Source organism: Cyprinodon tularosa, unplaced genomic scaffold (assembly GCF_016077235.1).
Source record: "Cyprinodon tularosa strain WSP-4 unplaced genomic scaffold, ASM1607723v1 ctg263, whole genome shotgun sequence".
NCBI classification, from domain to species: Eukaryota; Metazoa; Chordata; class Actinopteri; order Cyprinodontiformes; family Cyprinodontidae; genus Cyprinodon; species Cyprinodon tularosa.
In genome coordinates, this window is record NW_024038967.1 from 923,592 (window position 1) to 944,994 (window position 21,403).

At 39.2% G+C, this 21,403-nt stretch overlaps 1 protein-coding gene across 5 annotated transcripts in view; it reads left to right on the forward strand.

Annotated features, from left to right (window-relative positions):
• LOC119786035 (spectrin beta chain, non-erythrocytic 1) overlaps positions 1 to 21,403 on the forward strand; it is a 66,854-nt gene that overhangs the window by 29,711 nt on the left and 15,740 nt on the right. For all 5 annotated transcript variants that reach the window (XM_038289080.1, XM_038289081.1, XM_038289083.1 and 2 more), the window contains 18 exons: positions 7,216 to 7,367; positions 7,571 to 7,744; positions 7,991 to 8,082; positions 10,602 to 10,682; positions 11,541 to 11,656; positions 11,836 to 11,948; positions 12,184 to 12,371; positions 12,449 to 12,566; positions 13,576 to 13,734; positions 13,824 to 14,126; positions 15,897 to 16,050; positions 16,135 to 16,529; positions 16,608 to 16,871; positions 16,950 to 17,161; positions 18,771 to 18,908; positions 19,000 to 19,219; positions 19,301 to 19,837; positions 21,171 to 21,373. In XM_038289080.1, coding sequence (XP_038145008.1) covers positions 7,216 to 7,367; positions 7,571 to 7,744; positions 7,991 to 8,082; positions 10,602 to 10,682; positions 11,541 to 11,656; positions 11,836 to 11,948; positions 12,184 to 12,371; positions 12,449 to 12,566; positions 13,576 to 13,734; positions 13,824 to 14,126; positions 15,897 to 16,050; positions 16,135 to 16,529; positions 16,608 to 16,871; positions 16,950 to 17,161; positions 18,771 to 18,908; positions 19,000 to 19,219; positions 19,301 to 19,837; positions 21,171 to 21,373 — 3,619 coding nt within the window. The remainder of the gene's footprint in view (positions 1 to 7,215; positions 7,368 to 7,570; positions 7,745 to 7,990; positions 8,083 to 10,601; positions 10,683 to 11,540; positions 11,657 to 11,835; positions 11,949 to 12,183; positions 12,372 to 12,448; positions 12,567 to 13,575; positions 13,735 to 13,823; positions 14,127 to 15,896; positions 16,051 to 16,134; positions 16,530 to 16,607; positions 16,872 to 16,949; positions 17,162 to 18,770; positions 18,909 to 18,999; positions 19,220 to 19,300; positions 19,838 to 21,170; positions 21,374 to 21,403) is intronic.

Consider the following 21,403-nt stretch of genomic DNA (forward strand, 5'->3'; position numbering starts at 1 on the left):
ACAGCATAAGTTAAATAAACCAGCAACATTGTGCTGTTTTTGCAGTCCAAGGAAGTAGTTTTATGAAGACTTAAGACAAAAACATGAGAAAAGTCAGACTCCCACTGAGGAGCATCTCTCTTGTATGGAGAATGTCAAAAAGAAGGTCATTAAATCAGACAAATTGATACAAGTGGTTTCCAGCTTCGTTTGAAGAGGTGGAGAGCAACAGCACACATAATGAAAGGTCAGGTTGAGTAAATGTCGGGAGGTTGGGGAGTTTACAGATTCAGGGTCGTTTTAGTTAAACTACAAAGAAGACCAGGAATTATTGAGTCTGGCCAAGGCTGCACAAGGAACAAGGGGAAACTGTTTGCTGGTTCTAATGACTACCAGCCTGTTGGAAGGCTGCAATATTATCTTGCAGCTTTGGATATATTTGCAAGAAAGGGAAATGATTACAAAGTGGGTTGAAAATAAAAGGAACAGTTATTGAAATCTCTGGAATGGCAACATAATTCGGCAAAAGTTCACCAAGAAGTCGGCAAGCTACAAGACAAACAAGCTTTGTGACTGAAGAGCAGAAACTGTTCGGCTTGATCTTTAACAATTTCACACCAACTGTTTACTGAATGCTACTGTTTTTTTTTTTTTTTTTGTAGAAAAAAATGGTAGCAGAAAGTCAAACAATTTTATGATGCTTGACTGCATCTAATGGGGGATTATAAATAAACAACAGTTGAATAACAACATCTATCAGTTTGAAGTGTTAAAGCAGGATCTCAGTGTTAGGAGATTAAGTCTTTGTGATGGACAAACAGGATTTAATCAGTGATAGGACACGCTCTGTGGTAGCAGTGCTGACATCCTGTACCGGAACTGCATCTGTTATGTATACAGCAGTACGGCGCTAACATTCCTGCCAGGTGTGTGCCTTTAGGAGGTAGTTTAGCATTAATTATGGAATGCTGCCCTTAATTATAACTGATTTAAGATCCTCCTAGCTGTTAAGGGCTTGTCAACTAGTTTTGCTCCCTTTTAGTCCAAGTCTGAAGTCTGTTAATGGCAGGAATTGAGACAAGCATTACTCAAAAGAACAATATTAAAGGAATGTAAACTTTGACTAGTACCTAGTCTAGTAGTCTACCAGCATTACAGCAATTAAAACCGAAAGTCAGGTTGTCTTTCAATTTAAGCCTGTTTTTGGTTGCCATGTCCTGAATGACTGAGAATTTACACAGGCACCCTCCTTAATTAAATTCAAAATTACTTTATTAACAAAAATAAAAAACACTATCTTATAATTCAGCTTTTCTCTGGAATATATTAATTATATATTAAAAATTAAAAATATATTAAATTGTGTATAGAATATAGTTCATGGTACTGTTTTACACCACCTGCCATTCATTTTAGTGTGTCAGCTTCCAAATCAGATAATCTTTCATTTGACCAGATATATTATGAATATGCTGAGTCTTAACGCTTCATACTTCAAATATAATATCCTACTGGAATGACTGTGATGTTGCTTTGACTGTGATTAAATACACAGGTCTGATATGTGATAAAGGTTGATGCAGTTGATAGAGAGACGGAGATCCTTCACGCTTGCTGTGCCAGTCGTTATCTTTGGGCAGGATTCATCTATTGCCTTGCCTGCTTTGGTGGTGCCCATTGAATGGCTGCCTCACTTCTGTTTGTCTGCCACAGATCAGTTGTGGCTGTGATGCAACAATGCTGTTGGTGGAAACAATACAGGTTTTGTTGCTGGATAGACTGCTCATTATATTAGATTTATATTTGCATTGCACCAAAGCAAAAAACATATTACCAGTGTTTATTTAAGGCTTGGTTATTTTGGGGGAGGCATATAATAATGGCACCATTGTTATATTGAATCTAGAAACTCACTTTTTTTTCCTAAATATTTTGATGCTCAAGTCTTCGCTCTGTCACAGATGTATCAGTCTATGAATTAGTGCAGAAATGCTTCACAACAAGCATCAAACATTGTAAGAAACTGTTGGAGTAAATCCTGCAGTTTGATAGCTGCTCTCCTTTCTAATGTCTCCTTTTCCTCCTGTTCAGCATCCCACTCTGAAAATATATCATATGTTAAGTACTTTAATACTTAAGGATGCACAATATGTCTGTAATAACATCCTGACCATATTGGTTATCTATCAACATACTGGTACTTGGTATTTCAGGAGGTCTCATAGTTTTGCTTTAGGCTTTCCCGATATTTGTTCCCGCTCCGTATGAATCGTGATTCCTATTCTACATTATCATAGAAAACAGATTGTAGGTTTTTTTGGGTTTTAGTTTTGCCACTTGACCACTTTTAGGATCAGTCATGCATTTTTCCACCAGTTTAGGATTTTAAGGTGCTAGACAGCCATCTTTAGGGAGATGCTGCACACCTTGGTTAGGTCACAACTTTATTTATCTGTCAAACAAAGAGTTTTAAATGGATTGGAGTTTTTTGTTGTTTTTTTTCTAGCTGAACTTATAATTTGTTCCCATTTGGGTCAGTAAAAATATATGCAGCATTTTCTCTTCAGAATGTGTGAGAAAAAAAGGTGTTTTATTAAAGATTAGAGTCAAAGCAAAGTAGGGTTTTGCTAATGAAGAAGCACCAAACATGTTCACGTCCACAGTTTGGTGCCAAGCTAGTGCTGCATTATTCATCTAGGTAAGAATTTAAATGTGAGGTTTCATTAAATTCTTGAAGTAACATCTTGGGGAGTGTTGGCCTAGTGGTTAGAGCAGTGTGCTTATGCTCTGAGAAGGTTCAATCCCCACCGCCTCCATTCTGGCACTCTGAGCAAGACCCTTAACCCCACACTGTTCCTCGGGCGCAGCACAATGGCAGCCCACTACTCCCCAAGAGGATGGGTTAAATGCAGAGTTAACTTCTCCAGTGTGAGATCAATAAAGTTCAAATATAATATTATTATTATTAATTAACACCTATAGAAAGGGTGAAGACTTTAGCAGGATACTATACTCAAATGAGCATTAGTAACCCTTGCCCCCACTAAGTCTGTGTTGGTGTTGCATTCACCTACATGTTATCACTAAACATGATGACAGTAAAGTATGAGCCACGCAGATGGGATTAGGTCTACGGTTATATCTGCTTAGATGGCCTGCAGATAATCATTACCATCAGCGTTTAGGTCTGTTTGACTGTAAAAAAGGAAAACGAGCTCCATTCCAGTAACTGCAATTGTTAGTGCTCTGCCTGGGACAGGCCCTCATTTCAGTCTTGCTCTGACATATACTTAGGCTTACTACCACCTACAAACGTTTTCAAAGTGGCTGGACAAGCCCAAATATGCTTGAAACTTTTAATGATGCCTCTAAATACTAGTTTCCCATCTGTCATTAGTAAACAATGGGGAAGAAACATGGCGCTGCAAATTTGAATCGCTTGGAGTTTTTATTTATCTTTTTTAGCTTTCTAAGACAAAGGATTAAGAGACCAAGAGCGACTCAGCGTTGCTAGTGGCTTTCTGACACAGAGTGCTCCTATCTATAGTTACTAGGCAAAATCTTTAATGTATTTAACTTTAACATTTTGAGGCACATCACAGGTTTGTAATTCTTTTTTATCTGTGGGGAATTTAAAAAAGTTTGTTTCTCTCGAGAGCCGACCAGTGTTGGTTTTTAATAAGAGTTCCTATTTTGTTTCCGCAGTGCTATCCTACACTTAGAGGGAGTCGGTTTGAAAGGATGTATTTTACCCCTCAACCTTCCTGTTGTCTGTTGTAATTTTGCAACTTAAATTTGCAGCTATGTTTGCAGCCTCCAACAACTGACATCATTGTGTTTTTCTTTAGTGAGTAAGAAAAGATTGCATCACTCCTCCTGTTGTTTAACATGAGCATTCTTAATCTTGAATGTACAACAGCTCAACTAAATCTCAAAAATGTTATATGTATAAAATATATATATATATATATATATATATATATATATATATATATATATATATATATATATATATATATATATACACACACACACACACACAATTCCTCCAGGAGACCCTTCTATTTCCTGAGGGTGTCTTTCTCACTGGGTGCTGTCATAACATGACTAAGCCACTGAAGGAATGCTGACTTCTCTGCATTACTCCACTTGTCAAATCCACATAAATCTGCAGGCTTATTGAACAGGTCCAAACTCACTAATGAGCCCCTAGTAAAGTAATAGGTTTTTCGTGGTATTCAGGTGTAATCAGGACAAACCAAGCAGGTTTATTGAGGCAGTTCTGTAGAAATGTACTGATAGCTTTAAAATCTCAGCAAGTGAAAATTCAACATAGCATGAAATGAGAGCATGGCTCCTAAAGGGTTCTACTGATCCTTACCACCGTTATCACATACTTTAAAACAGTATATTCTAATTTAGTTTTTCTTAAATGGAACTTTATTCAAGTCTAATAAAAATTTGTTATTTTATAAATAGGTTTCAACTTTTTTCCTTTCGTTCTCTAGAGGAAGTTGAGGGTCTTTTGGTTGCATTCTCAGTTTCTCATTGTTTGAGTGTCTCTAAAGAATTAGGGGGAAACTTACTTTTTCTTTCTGCTGGATTCTGTCAAGCTTTGTCAGAACTAACATGAAGTAAAGATCAACCGATAGATGTTTCTTAAATCTGATATGGACTGTTTTTGCCATCAGTTTATTGCTTTCCTTTATTTTCATAGATAACATGTTTAACATGTTTGACACAACTAAATATAAACAAAAGGAAGAATTTATTAACAAATCAAAGAGGGCTTCAACAGTAGGCAGCAAATGAAGGAGCAACAATGCATGCTTGTCATGTGATCATAGAGCATTGATGATGAATGCACTAATGAACCTACATGTATTGACCGATTCCAATGCAATAAAAATTTGCTAAAAATATCAGCCAACCAATATATTCATCTGTTTCTACCAGGAAGTACTTTTTTATCAGAGATTGATGAGATTTTGTAAGTCCTTTTTTCAATCTTCTTCCTTTTTGTTCTTTTATCCTACAGGTAGTGGTTTACATTAGCAAAGGAAGCTGTCACTGGGTACCAGAATGCACATTCTTCACGTTGCTTTCAATTTAATTGTTCATTTAGCCATCAGATATAACTAACTAGGATCTCTAACAGTCTGAATTATTTCCTAAAACGAACAACCTTATTAATTTATAGTGTCAGCCACTATTAGTTCAGTGAGTTTCTTTTATATTCACAAACACTGATGATGGTGAACATCGAAATAATATATATTTTTTTATACCCTGCTGACTCTAACTGGAGCGTTGATTGTATTTGAATCGTATGGAGCTTGCAAACGCATTTAATTTCTGATTTTATGTTGACTGGTTAGTCGTTGTTTGGTTAATCGTTAGCTTTGAAGGTGCCCAAAAATCAGGTGTTCATATTAAAGTAATTTTTGCCCTGATGGTGTCCACACTGACTTTTTTGAGATTTAAATAACTTTTCCAACCGAAAGACACGGTTAGCAGATATAAGCGTTGTTGTATGCCATTGCAATAACTGATAGTACTTACAAGCACATCTACTAAATCAGCAACTTAGTGCTTTCCTCCAACTCGATCTTTAACTTCTTTTTTTCTTTTACATCTCTGCCAGGGACATTCTGACTTACTTGGCTCCATATTTACTTTAAAAAAAGTTGAGGTCACAAATGTATGGAGTGAAAAACAAAGTGTGAAACTAGTAAAATAGAGTATGCCAATGGGGTGATCATCATTTTGTCAGAAAGCCTGTAATGCGACCAGATTGAGCTTCTGCCATAGAACTTTGTTAAGTCAAAGCACGTCACTGGACCCCTTAAAATGAATGATATACAGCACTTATTATGTATAGCGCTGCAGGTCTCTTTGGTTTTGATGGGTTTTTGGTCCCCGATTGTTTAGTAAGCAGAGCAACAACAGCATTCCTTGAGTCCTGTCTTCTAAAGGGAGGGAGACCTCATGTTGTAGAAATTAGGTCACCTGGGTAGTTGTTGGAGCGGGATTAGCTTCTTACTTCTCTAGTCCATATGTCTGGGTTAGACCACATACAGTATAGTCTTCCTTCTTTGTCCATAGCCTACATAACAAGCAAAAATTTATGCATATATGTGGTGGTATTATGCATTTTCTCTCTTGAATCTCAGTCGTTATAGATATTAAAAATGAGCAAGTGGCATAAATACATCTTGATCTATAAGGCACAGTTAGGGATATTTAAAGTATGGTTCTGTGAAAAGTTTAGATGCAGTTCATATCTTACCTGTTGTAGATGACTGTCTTGGTGTCATCGTTCAGTATAAATCCAGATTAGTTGGCCCCAGAGGGTGAGCCTAATAGAAAAAAAAAAACCCTCTAATCTCAGATGTCACTGTAGTTTAAGCTGCTACTATTCCATGAACCTTTCAAGCAACCTCCCCGTTTGCATTGGGTGGTTATTTACACAGAGGCTGATGGTTGATTACACAGGTAATGGAGGCTCTGTGCCGCCAGTGATCAGCCTCGGGGAAACATGCTTCATGAGAGGAACATTTAATAAGCGTTTTTGGTTTACTGTGTGATAACAGACAGGCATAGTTGAGATAATGGATTAAATATTTGTGTGAAAACCATTTTTATAATAGTCAGTTTTCGTGTGCAAAATAACCATGGGATCAGTGGAAATAACTCCCAACCTAAAAAAAACACATTGGTTTTAAGGATAGAAAACAGTATTTTATCAACTGGTTGTTGAATTCCTGACATTGTAGATGTTTTGATTGAAGCTTAGCTCATCTTGGCTCTTCTTCCACTAACCATTGGCTTTAACCCTGAGGAACGACTAATCTGGATTTACACTAAATGAAAATGAAAAGGGCGTTATCTACTGCAGATAAGATGTTAATTACCTGTAATCTTTCAACTGAACCTCCTTTCAAAAAACCTGAAATATTCATTTAAGATCATAAACTCTCATTGCAAAACACAAAACACTAATTCGCCTGTAAAAGTAAACAAGGTAAGGCCTCAACTTCTGAAGCTAACTGTTGGTCTTGACTGGGTTCTGTTCTTTTTGGGTTGAATAAACGAAAGAAGAGGTGATTTCTGTTAACATGTACATTCAAGTCACGTGTCTTTAGCACAGCCCACTCTGCCAAAAGTTTGTTGAGGACAGAGAATCTAAGTTAATAGAATGTGAGCTCACTTTAGTTTATCCGTTATTTCTCACAGATGAGCGAGAAGCCGTGCAGAAGAAGACTTTTACCAAATGGGTAAACTCTCACTTAGGTCGAGTGACTTGTCGCATCGGTGACTTGTACACAGACCTGCGGGATGGCCGCATGTTAATCCGCCTTCTGGAAGTCCTCTCAGGAGAACAGCTGGTCAGTACACAAGAGAAACCGCTTTTCTTTCACCCAACCTTGACCCCCACGACAAGTCACAAGCAGGGGCAATCATGAGATTTGTTTGTTTGTTCCAGTTTCTACTTCTTTTGCTCTTTTTAGCTCATTTCCACTTGATGTGTTTTTTTGAACTTCTTTATTTAAAGACTACTTATTGTGTGCTTTTTTTTTTCCCTCCATAGCCAAAACCCACTAAGGGCCGCATGCGTATCCACTGCCTTGAGAATGTTGATAAAGCTTTGCAGTTTCTCAAGGAGCAAAAGGTCCATCTAGAAAACATGGGTTCACATGACATAGTGGATGGAAATCACCGTCTTACCTTGGGTCTCATATGGACCATAATCCTCCGTTTCCAGGTAATTTGAAGTCATTATTATTCCCATGTAAACCTGCACTTCCCCTGACATGTCTTAAAAACAGTGTTTCTTTTAATGATTCATATTTAAGTTATGAGCTGTCATATTTTCTCAATTATTTTCTTAAGTTTAAAAAGGTTAAATGGCATACAAAACTACTTGCATTAAATTCAATTTTTAAGTCAATGAATCGAGAAATTGTGCGTCTTCATAATACATTTTCTGCCTGGACACATATTCTGACAGATCCAGGACATCAGTGTGGAAACAGAAGACAATAAAGAGAAAAAGTCTGCCAAAGATGCCCTTCTGCTCTGGTGCCAAATGAAAACTGCCGGGTAAGAAACCAGCAAGTCTGAAAGAAAGCTACATCTCAAAAATCTTGATTTATCATTGAGGAGCTGATCTACATCATTTTATTTCTGTAACATTTAAGTTCTATTTATACAATGCACAATATGCATTATTTATTTGTTTCTGTTAGATTTGATGGTTTTGGCCTTCAGTTTATGAAAATTAGAAAGCCTGTCACTTAGGATTTTGAATATTATGCAAGACTAAGACAAAAACAGAATCCAGTAATGTTATTTAAATGCCATATTATGCCCTAAACAATCATGTGCAGGACAGCTGACTTGACAGCTGTCCAGCTGTCAGTGACGCACGCCACCAAATGGAAGGCCACGAAAAGGTCACTGCCAAAGACGCTAGCTGTTTGGAGATCTGTGTCAAAGGATTTTAATGGAAAGTTGAGTAGAAAGAAAAACGGTGACACATTTTAAAAAGATGAGAATCATTTTGATGAGGGTATGGAGGGCAAAAAGGGACAAAATTGAATATCATGATTTTTTTATGTTGTCCCAGGAAATAAATGATTAATTAACAAATAGTTAGAATTATCACTCAATTCTTAAATGCATTATTTTAGAATTAAAAGAAAAATCAAATTAAAAAAAATTAGGGGGGGACATAATCTAGTAAAACACTGAAACAAATATCCAGGACCTATTTCTCTAAACTTAAACTTGGATACAAACCTGGATCTAAAATCTCACACGCTGAGAGAAACTTTCCTCTTCCGTTTAGAGTTTGTGTAACTATTGGTCAATAATGAATGGGCCAGTTCCTCTTATCCCCAATGTAGTTGGTTTTTGTTTGAGTAATATTGATTTATCAAGCCTTTTCTAACATCTAACAGTACAAAATTAGCATTAAATGTAAGAATAATTCATACCAATATCATAGCGGGTGATTATCAGTATTTGTCAATGTTTAAAGCCAAAATATTTGTATCATTTTGGAAATGAGAAAAGCTATAGAGAAATCGCTAACTTTTAGAAGATCCCCAGGTTGGCAATTTGGAGCCCCAATATTAGAGATGGAGACAAAGGGAAAGGGGACTTACCTGAGCAAGGAAGCAAAGTGGCTGCACTACTGATCAGTGGTCCCACATCGAATTCAAGATCTTTGAGATGAAATGTGAAGTTCCCATTGAGTGATGGCACGGAGACTAATACAGTTGCAGATACATGTTTCAATCTAACCAAAGCTTGATATGTGCTGCAAATTTTTGTTGGGCTGATTCTTTAGGCCGATATTGCTTTCTCTGTTTTACATGATACAAACTAAGAGGATTAAAGCAAATTATACACAAGTCTCAATTAGAATAAAAGTGACACCTGAATTACTAAATGTTAACAATGAATAGCAGATCACATGAAGCTACATAATGGCCTTATGTGAACTTAAGGCATGGCTGCTGAATGGAATAATGAATCCACAAATACAGCCAAGTATTGGCCCATACAAAAAAAAAAACACACAAAAAAAACACTTACTTTGGACAAAATTGGTCTACTGATGTACAAGCCGGTGTCCAGTCAGTGCAGCTGTCCTACATGATAATTCAAAGCAGTGATAATGTTGCTGGCTTTACTTTCCAGCAGGACTTGGTGCCTCCCCACCCTTACCAATATCCGTTTAAATAAATAAGGTGTTGCTATGTTTAATTAGGCAGCAAGTGAGTTTACCAAAACCGGCACCAAGAATCTATTGTTAGGAGGAAGATGAAGGACAGCATCTCCAACAATACAACCAAAGCAACCTAAGCTTTTTCAACCACTGACTGATTGCCTCAGTGCCACGATGCTGAGAGATGCATTTTTTTAATAGGGTTTTACATTCATGTAATTGACTAAATGAACCATCAAGATGAATCCCTGTTAGATGAGCCAATTAGGAAGGCCAGCTCTGTCCTGGGATGCCCAGTGCAGCTGGTCAAAGATGAAAAGTCATCTTCCACAGTGTCTCCCATCCATGAAACTGTTGAAGACCCAGAGAGCTACTTTGGCAGCAGATGGCTGCAGCTTAGATACACAAAAAAGCATAATCAGAGGTCCTTCTTCCCTGAAGCTGTAAGGCTCCACAACCATTAATGCTCCAAGGAAACCCCATCAGTTGTTTCCATTTCTGCTGTCTGAAGTTTTTCATTTCCTTGTTAATGGCCTGTCATGTTCACTGTAGTACAGAGCACAATGTGCATATTTAGATTTTCTTCCTTTTTCTTTTTTATAGGCTCTTACTATATATACAAATATATTTATATATTCTCTGTGTGCTTTCATTTACTTGTCATTTTGCTGCTGATACTCCTGAATTTCCCAGTGAAGGATGATAAAAGTCTCTTCTGTTTGGTTCTCTTCTATTCTAATCAATTTATTATAATTTTATGATCTCTATGATTAAGGTGGGCTTGTTTGCTCAATATTTTTACAATTCACATTTTAACTTGAAAGGCTAATATTGTAACAAGAGGTGCTGAGCTAATGATTAATGCCCTTTATTCTGACCTCTACAGATATCCTAATGTCAACATACACAACTTCACTACCAGCTGGAGGGACGGCCTGGCGTTCAATGCCATTGTGCACAAACACAGGTCAGTGACTCGTTAGATTAAAGGTGGTCTGTTTGGTTCATTTCACTGAAGATTCTGATCAAAGGGTTTTTTTCATGCTGGTGATTAGTTCAGATATTCCTTCAACACATGAAAACGTCTAAATAATTCTACATTTTGGTTACATTAAATGCAGCAGGCTAAGGGATATTTCCTTCCCCCTTTCTCCATTTCATTGCCCTCCCATTCTTTTGTCTGTAGTATAACTGGAAGGAGGAGAATAAAATGGGGAGAAAGATGACCTAGATCACAGACAAAATAACCCTCATGTTTTCTATAGAGAGCCATCTTTGGTTACCCTGCTGGGCAATGGATTTCTATTGTATAAATAAAAGCAGAACAAAGATTAATCCTTAACTCTTGACTCAAATAGAACAGAGAGTCTTGATGAATTAATCAAAGCATACAATAAAGGAGTGTCTTATTTACTGAGGTGTTTAATTTTTTCACATTAGTTACCGATTAACTGGCCCAGTTAGAAACCTACAGCTTAACTTCCTGTGATCCCTTCCATGTGATAGCCTTAAAAACATAGTTTTAAATTCAGTAATATTATCTTTTTAAACAGATTTTCACTCAATCAATCTACAATTATAGTTCTTTTATTTGTGCAGTCATCTGACACATTTTAAATTTCTCCAAATTCACAAATAAACTCACAAAAAAACAATGGAGATTTTTAAAATTCCCTTCATTAAAGCTTGTTCGTAGGTGTCTGTCTACTTCAAATTTCTTTTCGTTTTACCTGTACAGCCTTTAGAATGTTCTTGTCCATTTTTTTATGTTGTTCATCTATACTCTGCTCCTAATGACACATCAATTGTTTCCTGTCATCTGCAGGCCTGACCTGATCGAGTTTGACAACCTGAAAAGGTCCAATGCTCACTACAATCTTCAGAACGCTTTCAACGTGGCTGAGAAGGAGATGGGGCTCACCAAGCTGTTGGACCCAGAGGGTGAGTGGCTGCTCTTCACTGAGGCACCAAGCTTTTCTCTAAAATACTTGGCTACAAACAAAGTTTTAGGGGCAAATTATCACAAAAGAATTTGTTAAGAATCAAGAAGTCCTGAACTGACAAAAATAGAAATGGAGAAGGCTGTTTTGTCATATCTAAAGTTTCTTCTTTCCCTCTAGATGTCAATGTTGATCAGCCAGATGAGAAGTCAATTATCACTTATGTGGCGACCTACTATCATTATTTTTCTAAGATGAAAGCCTTGGCAGTGGAAGGCAAACGTATCGGCAAGGTGAGCTGCGCCTAATTTGAGACTTTTGGATAAATCTTGTTTAAAGTGGAAGCTGTGTAAATACATGTAATGTAGAACCAGGTTGAACCACTTTAAAGGTTTTTAAGTTATTTTAGGAGGGTAGAAATCCTCTACCCTGTGCAGTATGAAAATATCAGAGACATGCCTGCATACCTTAAGCAGAAATTGATTGATGAGTAACCGTAGATGGTTTTAATCGTTTCGTTCACTGCAGGTCCTCGACTATGCGATTGAGGCTGACCAACTGATAGAGAAGTACGAGACCCTGGCGTCTGAGCTGTTGCAATGGATTGAGCAGACCATAGTGACGCTCAACGATCGGCAGCTGGCTAACTCTCTCAGTGCTGTGCAGAACCAGCTTCAGGCCTTCAATTCTTACAGGACTGTGGAGAAACCACCTAAGTGAGTGTTTGTTATCTGATGGATAACTGTTGAAAATATAGACCTGCCTTAATCCAAAACGTGTCTTGTTTCCACAGATTTACAGAAAAGGGCAACTTGGAGGTTCTTCTCTTTACTATCCAAAGCAAAATGAGAGCAAACAATCAAAAGGTTTACATGCCAAAAGAAGGCAAACTCATCTCTGATATAAATAAGGTGGGTTTGTTCTGGCAAGATCTAAATACATTACTGGAAATAACTGTGGCGTCTCAGTGAAAACCTGTACAAAAAAGCTGTTAATAAATAAATTTTTTATTGCACTAGTATTTGTATGCAATTCATATCTGCAGCCCCCGGTCTAGGTGGAAAAATACTCCCCTATTATTGTCTCTTAAAAAGCCCTCACCAGCTGCACCCAGATTTGGCCCCCAGGGATTTTATTTCCATATTCTCAAGTGTGAACGTTACTATTAAAGCTATCAAAGTCGGTCAATGGGAGTGTTTCTACATGCCATGTCTGATCTTTGTCACTGAAGAGGCAAAGCTATATCATCAGGGGATCTTTTCACATTCCTCTTTACAGAATCATAATGATCCTATTCTTTTCTCTCTAACAGTCCTTGTCAGTTGTCAAAATCTATAATTAGGCCTTTATTTTAACTTCCAGTCAGCATAGCCGCTTATGAACACGTTTACCTGCTTATTTGCACATATTCGTGAGAAACCTGTTTGAGGACCTCCATCCAGCGCTATGAAAACATATTTCGACAGATACAGCTGCACCTTTTTTGGTTTAGCATTATCCAGGGGGGCATATTGTGCGCTCACACCATCAGCAGACAAAGAGTGCACACTTAAGGACAGGGGCGGGGTTTGGGGGTGGTTATAGGAAAGTTCCCAAATGCTCTCTGATCTCTGGTTAAGAGAAATTATCATCTTGATCCCACCCCCCTAAGAAAGTCAGGGATTGATCACCTTTATACAAAATAAAGAACAAATTAAAATAGTTTGTTTTAAACCGCTGTTGTAGATGCAATAGAAGATTCATTTTGCATATTTAAACTCTTTACCCCAAGAGAGCAATGATTTGAATCTAATCTCAATGCCTGAAAATTATATAAAAATGTCAAATAATGAAATAGAAACACTTTTCTCTCACTTCTTCAAAATATAAAATCTTTTGAACCTACCTGCTGCATGATTCATACATCCATCTGTCTGACAGGCCTGGGAACGACTGGAAAAGGCTGAACACGAGCGTGAGCTCGCACTAAGAACTGAACTGATTCGTCAAGAGAAGCTAGAGATGCTTGCGGCCCGTTTTGATCGCAAAGCAGCTATGAGGGAGACATGGCTGAGTGAAAACCAGAGATTAGTGTCTCAGGTAGAAAACATGTCCTTCAAGGTCTGATAAATGATTAGAGTTTGAATACTGAGCCTCAAAGTCATTCACTGTTTTGCTGTTGTTGTAAGGATAATTTTGGAACCGACTTGGGAGCAGTAGAAGCTGCCACTCGGAAACATGAAGCGATTGAGACGGACATCGGTGCATACTTGGAGCGGGTGGCTGCTGTGGAGGCTGTTGCCAAAGAGCTGGAAGCGGAGAGATATCATGATGTTCGCCGCATACTTGCACGGAGGGACAACGTCCTTCGACTGTGGGAGTACCTAAAAGAACTTCTTGCTGCTCGCAGGGAGCGTCTGAACTCCCACCGGGATCTGCAGAGATTATTCCAGGAGATGCGCTACATTATGGACTGGATGGCCGAAGAAAAGGTAAAATCACACAAAGAAACCCGCTCTATTTCTCTAAATGTCTGTCTATTGCTCTGTCGCTTTGGTTCCTAATTAAACTAAAAGGACTCAGCTAATCCTCTAAAGTGAGATAGATGTTGTTCATGGTTGTTTCCCAGCAGCTTTAGTGTTGCTTCTAATTGCAGTAATTAGCCGTTAGGGTGCTGGCTAACGGCTGCCTGTCATTGTTGGCTTTGCTGAGGTTAACTCAGGCAGACTACAGTCATTTGGAGTATTAGGGGAATTAGATTCTGAGATGCTATCTTAACTCTAAACTGGTTTTATTTGGTTTCTGCCAGTCTGGATATGCTGGTATTTGTTCTTGGCTCATTAGAACAACGTTTGTTGACGTATTCTCTGTTCAAACTTTTTAAAAAATCAGCACGTCTGTCACATCTATAAATCGACAAAATTTGTAATGTAAACGAGTCAAATAACAGAATTATCCTACTGTTGACTAATGTTAAAGATAATGCAGTAAAATACTCATCTGTACTATGTAGACATTGGTATGATTGTCTTTTGAATGGCTAGGAGTCACTTTTTATTGTACTTTTTTTTATTTTTTTTAGATAAATGTGATTCTAAAAACATTTCTTTATTTTTTTTCCTTATCCTTTTTGTGAAGTTGTATTTGGACATTCAGTTTGCGGTGATCTTTGCGTATAAAGCAAACTTGAAACCTTTTATCATATTTTTTAAAAATAGATTTTATGCTCGGGTGGCTACTGGCTTGTCCCTGGCAGTTTTTTCCGGGGCTCCAGCCGGGGGGTGGGGTGCCCCTGGGGCCTCGGATCCCTGGGGCCCATGGCCGGACTCACTTCGGGGTGGCTGGCTGCCGGCGGAGCCCACTCCTGGGGGCTCCACCTTTGCGGTGGCAGGGAGACTTCCTCGGGGCTGTCTCTCCTCCTCCCTTGGTGGGGGTCAGATTTCCGGGGCTGGCCCCTACTTGGTGCCTTCACTCTTGGGGTCCCTTTGGGCGTCTGGGGCTTTGGGTCTCCCGGTGCTGGACTCAGTGCTCTGGGGGGGTGCCTCTTCGGCGCTCCACAACCACTATTGTGCATTTTTCCTTTGGATAAACTTTACATGCACAAGTGCACTCTCACAAACAACTAAAGGTGCTTGGTTCCAGGTACTCAGAGATTCACTTCCATACAGAAAGTCCACATTCTTATCTTCAGGTAACACAGAGTACATGTCAGATTAAATAATACTACTTCAGCGATAGTATCTAGGTGTTACTTTATTGTATATCTCGTATCATGTCCGTTGGTTGTGCTGTTCTTTTCATATCTCTTTGCAGGTGATGAAGCAGACTGAAATTTGTTATAATTTTCCCCCTTTTATCTCATCTTTCTTTCATCTTTTCTCCTTTTTAAAATTTTTTTCTTTTCCTGTGTCCATATAATCTGTAAAACTCCCTGCATAATTATAATAAAACTATTTATATGCATAACAAGCAAACACTATGGCGATAGCCGTACTGCTCCACTTGTGAAAGCAAAATCTGTTGGGCTCTTTTTGGCATCAAGAATTTTTTTCTTATTGCCACATCGCCAGACAGGACACTGTAAAAAAAAAAAAAAAAAAGAGTTTAAGCTCAATGTTTTGAGATTAGATAAAAAAACCCCTTTTTTTTTTTTTTTTTTTCTTTTGTAGTTTGGCTGAAAGCGACGGAACTTAAATGTTTATCTCTGCAATGTTCTTATAAAGTTTTTTTTTTTCTTTCTTTTTTTTTTTTTTTCTTTTCAGGGTCGCCTGCAGTCCCAGGACAGTGGAAAACATTTGCATGACGTTTTGGATCTGCTGCAAAAGCACAATCTGGTAGAAGCTGACATTTCAGCTCAGGCAGAAAGGATCAAAGCGGTGCAAGGAGCTGCACAGCGCTTTACCTCCTACGACCAGGGTAAGGCTTCCAACGTCCTCTTTAACGTTCTCTGTCCATTTTGTCATTATCTAAACGCATTCTTCTGTCCTTCCAAACCTGAAGCTTACAAGCCATGTGAACCCGGGCTTGTTAGTGAGAAGGTGGATCTGCTGGGTCAAGCCTATGAGGAGCTTGGTCAGCTTGCAGCGAAGCGGCGAGAACGTCTGGAGGATTCACGCCGGCTGTGGCAGTTCATGTGGGATATTGGTGAGGAAGCAGCCTGGATCAGGGAGCAGGAGCAGATCCTCTCCAGCGGAGACTGCGGCCGGGACCTCTCCTCTGCTCTTCACCTTTTGAGCAAACACGAGGCCTTCAGGGACGAGATGGCGGCTCGCTACGGCCCCCTTAGTAACAGCATCGCTGCTGGGGAGGCTTTAGTTGATGAGGGACACTTTGGGGCCCAAGAAGTCACTGAAAGGATCCAAGACATCCGTGAACAGTGGAGTCATCTGGAAGAGGTGGGATGTGCAGACATATTTGTCATTTTTAAACTATCTATTCCGTTTACACAAATATGACGTTTTTTATCTTATTAGACCACAAAGCTCAGAGAGCAGAGCCTGAAGGAATCCGTGGCTCTGCACCAGTTTCAAACGGATGCCAACGACATGGAGGCCTGGATTATGGAGACTCTCAGACAGGTGTCCAGTCAGGAGGTTGGCCATGACGAGTTCTCCACCCAAACTTTGGCTCGCAAGCAGAGAGAGATTGAAGAGGAGATCCAAAGCCACCGTCCTGTTATTGACTCACTCCATGAGCAGGTCCAAGCACTGCCAGAGGCCTACGTTAATTTCCCTGAAGTATGTCAGCTCTGTTTTTTAATTTTCCCCCAGATTAATTTTTCCATGTGATCAGTGGTTGTTATTGGCCATCTCCAGGTGGATGGACGTCTTCCTGCTATCGAGCAGCGCTATGAAGAGCTGGAGTCTCTGTCAGCAGCTCGGCGGCAGGCTCTGGAAGGTGCTTTGGCTTTGTACCGCATGTTCAGCGAAGCTGATGCCTGCCAGCTCTGGGTAGAGGAGAAGGAGCAGTGGTTAGATAGCATGGAGATCCCCACCAAACTGGAGGACCTGGAGGTGGTACAGCAGAGGTCAGTTTGGGCTGAGAGGATCTATTAAAATATCTCTCGCTGATTTCTGTTCCTTTTTTTTTTTTTTGTTTGAAAATAGGTTTTGCAAGATATGCATCTAATAGTTAAAGTTATAAAACTATAAATATATTTTTGAATAAAACACATCATACAATATTAGTAATTTATCCTGATGATATCATCTCGATGTTTTGATTTTGAATGTTTCCCTTTGCTTTACTAAAATAAGCAGCTTGTTGCTGCATTGCTAGGAACCTGTTGTATCATGGGATTATAAACAGCTCCTGGTTTCCCTCTGTTTGGCAAAAAAACATCACTGATGTTTTAGAGCTTGAATTTCAAAGAAAATCTCATGAAGGAATGCATTTAGCAACACTAGGGATGCGCTGATGTGAACATCTGGGCCAATGACAATATTTTATATTAATTCCGCTGTTGTGGCCAATAACTTATATTTACTGATATCATTTATTGTCTCCTTACCTTTTGAACAAAATGAAAAACTGACTTTGGTTAAACGCCCATAATCCTGAGCTGCACTGTCGCATGACCAAACAAATACATGACCGATTCCTTCCTGAAACAGAAACAGTGACTGCATGAAAATGATCAGTGATTGCTAATATCAGCCCAGTTTTACATATCAAACCAATACAAGTATACTAAAAAAAATGCTGCACAAGTAGCCGAATGGACTGGCACTAGTAGTATTGTGTTCTCATTTTTTCAGACAACAGAAATGTTTTATTAATGCCTCTCCTGCATTTCAATGATTAAAAAAAAACAACCAAACTTTTAAAAAAGATCACTTTTCTTTGCTCAGACGCTAGGGGCGTGTCCGCTAGGGCCACTGAAACCACGCCTACTTTATGCCTTATTCTTTTTGACCGAATCAGAACATTTTTGCAGAAAACAAATTAGCAAAATTTTATATTTACACTCTGATTTTTAATTCAGCAGGGATCAGTATAAGTTTAATGCATATTTGTTTTATTTTTAATGGGGAAAAAAGGATAGTCACGCCGATCTCTGACTGCAGCTGCTGAATCTGACTCCCTGTTTAGAGGAGGGAGGGGCTCTCTCACTACCTGTCCACTGAAGATTGTAAACTCAGAGCGATCTGTACTTGTGCTGTCACCAAAGTCTCCTATCAAAGAAAAAGTCACAAGTTTTTTATTTTCTACTTTTTTGAAAAGGAATAACTAGAGGGCTCTAAAATGGTGCTAAATATAATGACAGAGTCACTTTGTTGGCAACAATTAAGAAGCTGTCTCACTGTTCACTTTTATACCGCTGGGCCAGCAGGGGGCGGGGCCTATTCTGAAGCCAGCCGTGTGGACAGGAGGCTGCACTTTTAGACACACCTTTATTCTAGTTCCACTTTTTACATGTATAGAACAAGATATTTATGACATTTATAATGTGTTTAGAAGAAATTGGCTACTTCTCTTTACACTCTTTAATCTATGATAATTTTAAAACTGTGTTGTCTTAATATAATGTTGCTTTATTCAGAAATAAACATAAACCCACTTTGAGGGGATTGTTAAATTAGGCTTTTTTATTTTTAAATGGGTAACTTAAAGCTATACATCATATACCAATGCAGGTTTGACACGCTGGAACCGGAGATGAACAACCTGGGATCTCGGGTCACTGATGTGAATCAGGTGGCAGAGCAGCTGCTGAGCTCAGACAGCTGTAACAAAGACCAAATCCACCAGACAAGAGACCAGCTAAACGACAGGTCAGAGCTTCAATCTAGCATGCATTTCATCTCACTCCTTTAAGCTTGGCTTTGTTTGGACTCAGAATGCCTTGTGCTCGATTTTGACTAGATGGAAAGAGTTTGAGCAACTGGCTGGCCAAAAGAAACAGGCCCTGGAATCTGCTCTTAACATCCAGAACTACCACCTGGAGTGTAATGAGATCCAGACGTGGATGAAAGAAAAGACCAAAGTGATTGAATCCACACAGGGCTTGGGCAACGACCTGGCTGGAGTGATGGCACTTCAGCGCAAGCTGACTGGCATGGAGAGGGACCTGGAGGCCATTCAAGTATGAACAGGCTGCAGAAAAATAAAAGGTGACGTATAAAGAGCTGGTTTCTTCATCTAAATGGGTTTCCTCTCTTTTCAGGGTAAATTGGATGATTTGACAAAGGAGGCTGAAAAGCTAGCCAGTGAGCATCCAGATCAAGCAGGAGAAATCCAAGGACGCTTAGCTGAGATTCAGGAGGTGTGGGACGAATTGAATGACACAATGAAGCGACGAGAGGAGTCACTGGGAGAAGCCAGCAAACTTCAGGGTTTCCTCAGGGATTTGGATGACTTCCAGTCATGGCTGTCGCGCACGCAGACCGCAGTGGCCTCCGAAGACATCCCGACCTCCCTGCCAGAGGCAGAGAGTCTGCTCGCCCAACACGAGAGCATCAAGAATGAAGTTGACAACTACAAGGAGGATTACGAAAAGATGCGGGCAGTTGGTGAGGAAGTGACACAGGGTCAGACGGATGCCCAGCACATGTTCTTGGCCCAGAGGCTCCAGGCGTTGGACACTGGCTGGCATGAGCTGCGATGCATGTGGGAGAACCGCCACAGTCTTTTGGCTCAGGCCTTCGATTTCCAGACTTTTCTCAGAGATGCCAAACAAGCAGAAGCTTTCCTTAACAGCCAGGTTAGAGAAACACACCAAATGCATGAACCTTTGGACAGTTAGCTGAGATTTCTGGTCCATTCATCTCAGTCTGCAGTAATACTTTAAAAAAGGAGTGGATCAATTCTTCCATCTATTTTGGATTTTGAATAGTAAGAGAGACCCTTATCACGTGAAGGAAAAGGACAAAATGATATTTAAAAGTTTACCTAAAAAAAAAAAATCTGTATGTGTCCCAATATTTAAAAGAAAAACTCTGGATCTGTTATTTGTGAAAATGAGCCAGATTTATATGGGCAAATCTATTCACTCTACTTCCCTAAAAACTTAGTCGGTTTTAAAAAATCTCTTGAACAGCAGAAAACGTTTAACCTCTTATTAATACACTCAGTTTTGACCCTAAAGATGAATTCACACTGAACGCGGTGGGAATGCACCTTTACAGCGGCATTCTCGATTTCAGGATGTCCCGTTACCACGATATACTGTTTTTATGACTTCCTTTAATCTCTTTATGTTTACAGACACATCATACTTGTAGAGATGAGTTTATAATTTGCGCCTAAAAAATCAACTGCAGATATCCAAATTGAAAATCGGAATCAGATCGGAAGTGGGGAAGAAAAAAACAAAAAAAACATGAAAAGATATTTCTTAACTCCTGTGATGCTCCTGAAGTCCCGTTCATCAAATTGCACCACTCTAATTAGAGTTCAAAGTCAAATAATAAGGAAAAAGTAGCTGAAGCTGAGTAAAGTCGGAGTGATTCATGTTTAGGGTCATTGTCCTGCTTAAATTTGGACCTTCCCTGCAGTCCCCTGCAAGTCTTTTGCAGCTTCTCCTGGTTTTCATCTAGGGGTTGTTCTGTCTACCTCCAGCCTCACCGACTTCCATGTCCCTCCTAAACATAAGGTTTAGTTTTATTCCACACATGCACCAAAATGTTTAATGTTCTTATCTGAGCAGGGTACTGCTATCCACCACAAACCAGACATTTTTTTTTTATTTTACATATTTGCTTCCCTACAACACTGGCTGTTGCTATTTTTGTATTTTATTGAGGGTTTTATAGCGAAGGAAGCTGAATACAAAGGTATTGTTTAGTTCCTAACATCATATCCAATAAAAAGAGGGCCATATAATGCATTGTTATTATTGTTACAATCATCAAATGTACGGTAAGTTAAATTGTTGGAATAATTAAAAATGTGCTTAAGATAACAGGAGTTAGAGGTAAAACTTTCAACCCTTTGTTAGGTAAAAGTATGGAAGAGGATATATTTTTAATAGCCGTTCAAAGAAATGTGTTTTTGGGGGAAAATGAAATGTACCTCCTGCTTCTGTGTTTGTGTAGGAGTACGTGCTTTCCCACACAGAGATGCCCACCAACTTCCAGGCTGCAGAAGAGGCCATTAAGAAGCACGAGGATTTCCTTACCACCACAGAGGCCAGTGAGGAGAAGATAACCGGTGTGGTGGAGGCTGGTCAGCGCCTCATTAATGACTCCAATGCAAATGCAGATAAGATTCAAGAAAAAGTGGATTCAATCCAGGAAAGGTCAGAGCTGAACTGAAAGATAAGAGAAAA